At 41.2% G+C, this 10630-nt stretch overlaps 1 protein-coding gene across 1 annotated transcript; it reads left to right on the forward strand.

Annotated features, from left to right (window-relative positions):
- Positions 1-5885: 5885 nt before the first annotated feature.
- On the forward strand, positions 5886-10630 carry LOC115441314 (putative inorganic phosphate cotransporter). Its single transcript, XM_030166052.2, has 10 exons — positions 5886-6037; positions 6114-6238; positions 6398-6713; positions 6809-7026; positions 7176-7325; positions 7403-7535; positions 8622-8746; positions 9198-9317; positions 9819-9963; positions 10484-10630. Exons 1-10 carry the CDS (start codon positions 5998-6000, stop codon positions 10513-10515), a joined length of 1404 nt encoding a protein of 467 aa, XP_030021912.1. The 5' UTR covers positions 5886-5997; the 3' UTR covers positions 10516-10630.

Here is a 10630-nt window from a genome sequence, read left to right on the forward strand (position 1 = left end):
CCAGACTTTGAAGAAATAAATAATGAAACAAGCTGTACAGATCATGATTCAAGCGCATATGAAGACCCAAACGATGAAAGCTACATACCTACAGATAGCTCTAGCTCACCAGAGATTTTTAATATGAATTTAAGACCCAGACTAAACCGACAACAAAATATAAATAATGAAAATGATGTTATAACCACTAATAATTCTGAACTAAATTCATTTTTATGTTTAAACTCAGAGTCTACTATGAGTCTCCTGGATAATGAGCCACAAAGTCATATTGAAGCATTAAATTGTGAAGACTCAGATTTGTGGAAAAAAGGCAATGGAAACTGAATATCAGTCATTAATTGAAAATAATACCTGGACTGTAGTAGACTTACCTCCAGGCAAAAGTTAATTCCATGTAAATGGGTCTATAAAACAAAAGAAATGATGTTGGAAACATAGTGCGATACAAAGCTAGACTGGTCATCAAGGGGTTCAAACAAACAAAAGGCATTGATTATCATGAAGTCTATGCTCCAGTGGTTCGCTATACATCAATAAGATACTTAGTTGGCTTGGCAGCTAAATACAAACTGGTAATCCATCAGATGGATGCGGTTACAGCATTTCTTCAAGGAGAAGTTGAAGAGGAAATATTCATGACTTTACCACCTTGTTATGAGCTAGAAAATAAAGTTTGTCGGCTTAACAAAGCCCTGTATGGCCTAAAACAAGTCAGCCGTCAATGGAATAAGAAGCTCAATGCCACTCTTTTAGAGATTGGATTAAAGAGATCAATGGTAGATCCTTGCATATACTACAGACTTAATAATGAGCATGATATAATATTTATAGCAGTGTATGTTGATGATATACTTTGTTTTTTTAATAATAATATATCTGCAACATATATAAAAGAAAAATTACAAGAAAAGTTTAAAATGAAAGATCTTGCCAAAGCTCAGCAATGTATTGGACTTAAAATTTCACAAAATAATAATTTAGATGAAATATCATTGGATCAATCAATTTACATTGAGAAAATTTTAGACAGATTTAAAATGTCAAACTGCAAACCTGTCACAACACCATTTGAAGCTGGAACTCAATTGAAACCGGCTGAAAATGAAAATGAAATTCTGCAAAATGTTCCCTATCAAGAATCTGTTGGTTGCCTACTATACCTGTCACAAGGTACTCGCCCGGATATAACATTTGCTGTTAACTCTGCAAGCAGATTTAATAACAATCCTACAATGCAACAATGGATTGCTGTGAAAAGAATATTTCGCTACCTAAAAGGAACAATTAATATGAAGCTAACTTTCAAAAAGACCAGTAACAATATTGTTGGATTCTGTGATGCAGATTGGGCCAATGACACTATAGATAGAAGATCATGTACTGGATATTTGTTTGTTTTTCACGGCGCATGTATAAGTTGGAACTCAAAGAAACAATCTACAGTTGCTCTTCCAGCACTGAAGCAGAATATATGTCCATGGCCTCAGCGTCACAGGAAGCACTCTGGCTTCAACAACTTGAAAATGACATCCATCAAAATGTTTCTGAAATGCCTATAACTATATACTGTGACAATCAAAGTGCTATTAGTATTTCAGGTTCTGATGCCTATCAAGCACGCAGCAAACACATAGACGTCAGATACCATTTTATTAAAGAAAAATTGCAGCTGGGCAAATTACAATGGAATATATATGCACTGACAAGATGATTGCTGATGCATTAACTAAGGGCCTTCCCCACTGTAAGCTTCGTGTCTTCACCACTGCAATGGGTTTGCGTTCAAGGGAGGATGTTGGAGTAAACGCAAATACCAGTGACCCATAGACAGCTCACCGGTCACCGTACATCACTAGTTTTAAGTCCCTCTCTATACTTCTCTTGTCTCTGACTGTTTTAACGTACAATCCCTTTTTATCTCTTTGAATATATTTATCTAAGTTTCATCAAGTGCTTTATTAATAACAACACCAGCCAGTCAACACTTCGCACAGCCAGCCAGCACTGTTCAGCAATTAAGGTTACCACATGCATGCTGCCAATGCAAGCCTGATACCTTTGGCACTTCTGCACGGACTTCGGCTCCAACGTCACGGCACAACTGCGCTACAGCCGGACCATCTACGGGCAGCATTCGTCGGTTGTCGTGGTATAGCCACGTGACGCACCGAACTCATCGCAGAGGACGCAGCATCGATTCCGACTCACTGGAATCGAACACCCGTCAGCTTCGCTTCAAAGGAGCTGACCACCCGCGCACAGCCCTGACCCACTAGGGCCAGTTCCGACTCACTGGGACCACACCTCCGACTCGCTGGGGGCATCTCACCCCGACTCACTGGGGCATCTCACCCCGACTCACTGGGGCATCTCACCCCGACTCACTGGGGCATCTGCACCCCGACTCACTGGGGCATCATCTCTGTGGCACTGGCAAGCTACAATTAGCATCGAAGACTCGACTGAAGACCTGAAGACTTTCGACCTCCGGTCTCCGAGGGGGAGTGATGTGGCGGTACAGTTAGTGCATATACCGCCATCTTGTCAACATCGCCGGAACTACAAGAGGATCGATGCAGTGACACAACTGGAGTGATAATCACACAGCAATCACAATAGATGGCGACATCGATCCTGAATCACGTTTGCACAATTTGAGCGACGTGTAGAATATATACCATCTCCGAATAGGAACCGTCGGAGGGGCCACGGCCGGTCAGGCGCAACATCTGCCTGACTGGAAATCTTTCCCTTCCATAGAGGAACGTAATCATCTGTTCCTCTACAGCGGTGTTTACCTTTACACCGCTAAAAATCTATACCTGTTATGTGAAATTATTTTTTGGTTTTGAGTGGTTTTTGAAGGTGATTTAATTTTTTGTTAAAATTATTTTTCTAATCTTATTACTGTCATTATCAAGATTACAAAATTGTGAAAAATTACTTAGGTTTAATTAGTTAGGTTTATGTTTATTATGTGACATTAATATTATGTACTAGCTTCCACCCGCAGCTTCGCCCGCGTGGATTTCGGGTTTCAAAATGGAGAAGGTGCTCAATTTGTCGGGATGTTTTTAATTTATGGTGGTATGCAGGTGGTCCGATTGTCCGGTCAGGGTCTGATGATGGGATCCTGGTGAAATCGAAGGAACTTTTAACCATTAAGGTTGCACACGAAATGACGGAAGCTTAAAAATGGAGTAACTTCTCCCGTTTTCCCAACATTTTCCATCACTGCTATGCTCCTATTAATTGTAGCGTGATGAAAAGTATACTATAACCAGCTCAGGAGTATGAAAAATAATTGTACCAAGTTAAGTTAAAATCCGTCGAGTAGTTTTTGTTTCTATAACGGTTATACAGACAGACAGACAAAAATTTTACTAATTGCATTTTTGGCATCAGTATCGATCCCTAATCACCCCAGTTATTTTGGAAATATATTTCATGTACAGAATTGACCTCTCTACAGATTTATTATAAGTATAGATATGCAAAAGTAGCTCAAAAATTGTCCATAACGAAAACATGCATTTTAAAGTAAAACAAAAGAAATAATATCGTGAAGCCAACCAAATAACTAATGATATATTAAATTTTGTGACTGTTCAATTTAGTCGGGTCCGCGATATCACTTTTGTTGAGTTTCAGAACGCGACATTACATTATTATATTCTGTGCTCCAACGCACACTGCTTTGATGTTAGGAACACACCTACATTGCTTAGACAACAGTGAACTTTATACAATAGCAATAAAGCTCAAATTGACTCTATGTATTAGTTAGAAAACGTTTGTATGGGAAATAGAAAAATGCTATTTTGAGGATTTTCCCGGCAATTATTCGAATTTTTCTCACCTTTTAAAGCTTCCCTAGACCTCCACGAATAATTCAAGACCAAGATAAGATAAATCCGTTCAGCCGTTCTCGAGTTTTAGCGAGACTAACGAACAGCAATTGATTTTTATATATATAGATTAATAATCTATTACTTAATATAATTGAACTCTTTAAATTTATTTTCTGTGAATTTTCGTTGTAATTTACTTACAAAAACATAATACATGACGCCAATCAGTAATATTAGTTTATCTCACTGTCTCCTTTTTGTTAGCTCGCATCACGTTTTATAATTATAAATGGACTTATAGGTCACTTTTTAACTTGTAATTTAATTGAGTAAATGGCTGTGTATGTCCTAGATAAATAAAACTAAATAAATAACGGACCCGTTCTAACCTTCTCTGCTGTTGGTGTTACCTGGTGTATAAAGTAGTAGTTTAATCAAGCGCTACTTACTATGTTTCGGCCAAACAGTAGCAAAACAAATCGAAAACTTGTAATGCAGATACGCTTGTTTTAGACTTCCGCGTCTCATCATTCGCATACCTCTTATTAAAAATAATTATTAGCTGATTAACAGGATCTTTATCAGATGTCGATACAGTACTAGTAGATACCTATTTTTAAAGTGTGCAAAATGGCAACGGAACGATGATTACGCGCAGAGTCGCGGACAGGCTCTAGCTTTGGTGTCCATTGACGTCATGCCATGTTGAAATAATCGACACGATCGGATAACGTAATCGAAATTTATAAAGTTGTTTTTAGAAAAAATGTATCTATCTAGATTCATGGGGTGTCAATAAAATAGTATACGTGTGTTTTTTATTTATACTGAATACCTGGAAGTCTCCTGCGTATAATACAGAAACCAATTAAGGAAGATTAATATCGCTTATACTTACAGTTATAATATACTAGCAGGAGTTTGCTCTTTGCAAGCACTTTTATATGTCTTAGGAAGGAAAACTATAATAATATAACAATCAGGTCATGTTCAGCAAAGGTAAAATGTATTACTGCTTTAAGATTATTAATATTATTTCATACTTTAATATTTGTTTTTCCAACATTTTAATGCATGCCGTAGCAACTTAAAACAACGCATTTTTAAATGTTTGGCCTTAAAATAACTTAAAAAAATATGTCCTACTCTGAAGTAGGTAGCGAACAGGCACAAAACGCATTGACTTAGGTATCATATTTACTTACACCCTCCTGCGGCAGTCACGTCAACTGCTTAGAATACCTTCAATTTTTATAGTCTGATTACGCCATATAGATTGGGTCCGAGAATAAGATGATATTGTTCTACGTAAAGGCTGCTTAGACAATTTCCTTGCCGATAGAAGAACGTCTGTGACGGTAAATCAAATACTTATGTTCTGATAAACTAATTGTTTAAGTAAACAAAGGAGTATATGTTTGAAACGAAAATGTGGTTTGTTAACAGCTGCTATGAATTATGATACTCTAAAGGGTCTCACTTCCGTATTCGCAGTGAAAACTGCACTAGCGCCACAAGATGACAATATGGGTGAAACGAACTACACTCAGTTACAAGTAAATGATATTACGTAGGTATATCACGCTGATCGGTATCCGGCACCAAGTCTTTCGATTGTCACACTAGTGCGCAGTTATAGCCTAGATGTCTGTAGTCGCCTCACTACACGCTGTTTTTACAAAATACCTAATACTAGCATAATATAATGAAATTCAACCACAGCATCTGCCCCGGGTCATCATTACTGAGCCCGACCCACTGGTGGAATTTTAACTCAGTTTTCATATTTCAGCAAATGCATGTAATGAAATTAGTAAAGATTTATCAAATCCACCCCATGAGTGGATAATGTACTACAATTGTCTTTATTTTATAGGGTTAAAACAAAAATGAACGTCTTTAGAACAAAAACTGGGACAAATCCGTAGAAAAACTTTGATGGTTGACAACCCTAGTATTAGTTGAATATCGGCATTAATCTGCTTATTTGGCAGATAGGAGCGAAGAATCGCGACACGTCACTGCGCACCGCGTGGTATAACATGCGGCGCGGACACAAGAGCTAGTCACTCGCGCACGCGCAGCCACCCACTGTCGGCGCAGTCCAACTCACATCAAATTCACGTAGTAAACCAACGCACTCATGGAGACACAAACATTACCGGACACGCACGAGAAAAGCGGTGAGTGTCATGACACGCATTGTGAGTGAAGGAAGAAGTGAAGTGGCGTGTGAAGTAACGCCGGCTTGTGTTGCAGGCGGCGGGCTGGGTATGCGGCACGTGCAGGTGTTTCTGCTGTTCACCAGCATGCTGCTGTGCTACTGCATGCGCGTGGATATGAGCATGGCCATCGTCGCCATAAACGACGACGCCGCTCCCAAAGTGAGTGTCCGGTAACCGTCGGTTGGTTCGCTTAAAAATATCATGCTACTTATCGCTTATTACAACAAACAAAAAACACGAATTGTCTTGTTCAACGTAAGATGTAGACCACACCATACCTAAATGTTGTAATAATTACAAATATTATGATCGGCGCAGGATCAATGGTCAGTAAGCATGCAGAGCGTGGTTCTATCGTCCTTCTTCTGGGGATACATCGTGCTACAACTGCCAAGCGGCGAGTTGGCGGCGCGCTGGGGAGGCAAGCCGTTGGTCTGGGTGTCCGTGGGGGGCACCACGATGATGACGGCGTTAATGCCGCTTGCGGTGCAGTTCGGCGGGTATGGCGCCGCCAGCGCACTGCGCGCAGTACAGGGACTCGCGCAAGGCTTCCTCTTCCCCGCCATGCACGCGCTCATCGGCAAGTGGGTGCCACTGCACGAGAAGAGTCGGCTCGGCACAATCATATACAGCGGTCAGTCACCTCACCTCTTAGACTCGTCCTTACAATACTACACTTACCTAATAATTGAGGAATATGTTATTGATTGAGCGGTGTATACTGTGCAGGCGCTCAGCTGGGTACGGCGCTACAGCTGATTGTGTCAGGGTTTATTGCGGAGGCGTGGGGCTGGCCCATGATCTTTTACGTTAACGCGGTGCTGGGCGCTGTCTGGTGCGCTGTCTACATGTGGGTGGGCGCCTCCGCCCCGCATCAGAGCAGATACATCTCCAAAAGTGAGCGGCACTACATAGAGACATCCATCGGACAAGATGAGGATTACAAGGTTCGTCTGTGCTGTTTCATTAACCTTACAAATTACAATTGTATCAAATAGCGTTATAAATGTGTGCAGTGTAGATACACTAATATTTATTAAGGTATGCGTTATGTGGGCATTTGTTATACTATGTAGTATTGATCCTTTAATAACAGAAACCGAAGACGCCATGGAAAATCTTGCTGACATCACCGGCGTGTATCGCGCTGATGGTGGCGCACATCGGCCAAGATTGGGGCTTCTGGTCGGTGATGAAGCAGATGCCTTCGTACATGAGCCAGGTGCTAGACGTCGACATCACCACGGTACGGCCTTGCATGATCTAGACCTGCCCCGTTTATATGTCGCTGAACGCCGAGTGTGAACAATGTTTGTTGTGCAGAATGGCATGCTGTCGGCGGTGCCTTACATCGCCATGTACTTGCTGAGCTTCGTGTTCGGATATCTTTCTGACCTCACGCTCAAGAAGCAGTGGCTGAGCATAACAGCGTGCCGGAAGCTGAGCAACTCCATAGGTTAGTCACGGATCCGTTTCGTTAAGTATTTGGTTGCGGTGGAAATTCTGCGATAAAGAATATATTTTATTCAGATACCAACAAAAAAACATAACTTACTATTAAAGAGACGAGAACCCGACACAAAAACAAAAGCATATAATATATATGTGTAAAATTTTAAACGCCGAATTCAGCATAAAAGTTAGTGACCAAGAAAGGTTAAAAGGGACTGATTTTTTACATATATTTTGTATTTATTCCACCATATTCTGGGCAAGTAAGTATATAAAAAATATTTATGATATCTATGACGAGCCTCCTTGGTTGGACTTCCCAACCCTTTCGCGTAATTATTATAAATTTTATTAATTCACAGATTTCTCACCAAGCATTATAAATAACCTAACTTTCACCCTTCCTAAGTTATAGCTATGAAAAGATTACAAATGTCCTGTACTCGTACAATGCTCGTTTTCTTGTTATACCTAATATACATACCCCCCCCGCCCCCCCGAGGCGATTCTTGTACGCTCGGTCTTCACACCGAATGCACGCCCCTGCATGGGGGACATTTGTCGCGGGTCACTAAAAGTGATGCCTACATCCCCATGGTTGTAAGTTCACACGGGGGGTCTGACAGGGACTCGTAGAACATTTCACCTCCTTTTCCTTTCCGGCCATCCTGGTAGTTTCTCTTCCTTCCCCCACACTCCTCTCCCTATTCTTCCCTCCCACTTTCCTCCTGGCCCCTGCAGTCGTTAAGCCGGGGAACCAGTGTACCGTTCGCAGGTTCCTCCCAGTGTTGAATGCAGAATCAGCCGTTAAAAAATAGACATACCTACTCTGGGTATTCCATTACATTTTAGACTTTTAGTCGATATTCAAATCGTTTATATTTAAATACCTACAGCCAATTTCTTCACGATCTGTAAAAGTAATAGAAATGAAGAAATGGCCATTTATTAGTTTACTATGTCCCGAAAAAGAAAGGTCGAGTGCTGGTCATAGCCAGTACTTATTTACATCGCTCAGAGAAGAGCGAGCAGTGGTGTTGTATCGGTGGCGTGTGTTGTCCCTGTGACGCGAGCCGCGGTGTGTTGGCAGGCGCGTTCGGGCCGGCGTCGGCGCTGGTGGCGCTCACCTTCGCTCCGGCCGGCAACCTCGCCGTGGCCGTGCTCATCCTAACCCTCGCCGTAGGCATCAATGCTGGCCACTACACGGGCTTCTTGGTAAATATCAATAACGTTTCTTTTTTGTAACATAAATTAATAATCGTAACAAAATTATTATTCCATAATTGTTACCATTAGGTATCAATAATTATTACGGTGTCACTTTCACTAATATTTTTTTGTTTTATTTTAACTTATTTATTTTTGGGGAACTTACAGAACAATATTGCATACAAGTTAACAACTTATGGAATTAAAACGTAATTCAATGAAGTTTTCACTAATATAGTTAATACTAGAACATAACGAAAGTACTTACCTATCGGCTATTAACCTATTTAACTCAGGATGTCACAATACCTTAAACTTATGTTTGAACCGACAGCCCATGTTTGAGCCCGGCGCGGGTCTCAAGTATATCTATAATGACTGTAACCACATCCATACTATTACTTAGCGAGACTTCCAAAACGAAGTGTTTATTTATACGCTGCGTTCATTTCCTCAGCTAATGCACATCGACATGACACCGAACTTCGCCGGCTCACTGATGTCCATCACCAACTTCTTGGCGAACGTGGCGTGCATCTTCGCGCCGCTCGTGGCCGGGCTGATCCTCACCGACGATGTGAGTGCGCCGCCCACACCGCACGACCACTATACAGCAACAATACCTTCAAACCAAACATGCAATCTCTCGTTAAATGAAATGAATACATAACTAATGTGTATTGTGCACACAGTTGTAGTAGCGGCGTCAGCCTAGTAGTTGTGGAACGGACTGCGGAGACGAATGTTCGCAGATTCAAATCCCAAGGGCACACACCTCTGACTCTTCTAGAAAATGGTGTACTTATGTATTCTTTGTGAATTATCGCTTGTTTTAAAAGTGAAGGAAAACATCGTGAGGAAACCTGCATAGTCATACCTGAGAAATTCTCTTTAGGAGTTTTCGAGGGTTTGTGAACTTTACCAATCCGCACTAGGCCAGCGTGGTGCACTATGACCTAATCCGTCCCAGCAGTAGAGGAGGCCCGTGCCCAACAGTGGGACAGTATACATATAATACAGGGCTAATATTATTAGTATTATTATTGTTGCACACGTACATTAATCACTGTATGTGTAGCCGAACGAGGGCGTGTGGCGCATGTTCTTCTACACAACGGCAGCGGTGTACGTGGCCTGCAACGCGGTGTTCCTGGTGTTCGCAAGCAGCGAGCGGCAGCCATGGGACGAGGCCGAGACACCCGCCATCGGACCGGACTCTGGCGGTGAGTGTGCCAGCTGAATGTCTTACGGTCTACCGTGAGTCTTCCCTAAGGCGGGTGCTGTCCACTGGCCCGGCTCTGTGTAGTTTAATCCTCAATCCTCATACTGTTTTCTTTCTTGATACGCAACTTTACAAGAATTGGGCAGGTATTTTCTCAACGTTCTCAATAACTAACCAAAAAATATGAAAGATATAAAATTTTGTACTACCTATGTTTATTACTTCAGTTAAGGACTATAAGCCGCAACTAAAACCTTATCATAATTTCATAAATTGCTCCATGAACGGACAATACTCTACACTCTCGTAAGTACTAGATACCGGATATTACCTTAAACATACAAATTAAGTTCCAAGTAACTGACCCATATTATCAGTGCACGTTATGATTCACCGATTCATATGTCCTTCACTTATACTCAGTCGTTACTTTTGAACGTTTGAACCATAAAATGATCTATGTAGGTACATGCGAACACTATTTGTATTAAAATGACTGATCATACTAACCGTTTTCGCAGAGTCCAAGAAAACCCCGGTGGAGGCGGCGTAGTCGCGCTGCGCTCGTGGACCAACCTAACTCTCATCTGTATATACTCGTATACTAACTCATAATAATAAGTGTCAACCTCTATGTAAATATACCAATAAGATATTATTAAGCGCAA

This window comes from Manduca sexta, unplaced genomic scaffold, assembly GCF_014839805.1.
Source record: "Manduca sexta isolate Smith_Timp_Sample1 unplaced genomic scaffold, JHU_Msex_v1.0 HiC_scaffold_35, whole genome shotgun sequence".
NCBI classification, from domain to species: domain Eukaryota; kingdom Metazoa; phylum Arthropoda; class Insecta; order Lepidoptera; family Sphingidae; genus Manduca; species Manduca sexta.

Excerpts from the sequence above, each read along its gene's own strand:
- LOC115441314 (XM_030166052.2), top strand. The coding sequence starts at position 5,998 with ATGGAGACACAAACATTACCGGACACGCACGAGAAAAGCG. Across the intron at positions 6,239-6,397 it reads ACGACGACGCCGCTCCCAAA|GATCAATGGTCAGTAAGCAT; the intron begins GTGAGTGTCCGG and ends TGATCGGCGCAG. Across the intron at positions 6,714-6,808 it reads CGGCACAATCATATACAGCG|GCGCTCAGCTGGGTACGGCG; the intron begins GTCAGTCACCTC and ends TATACTGTGCAG.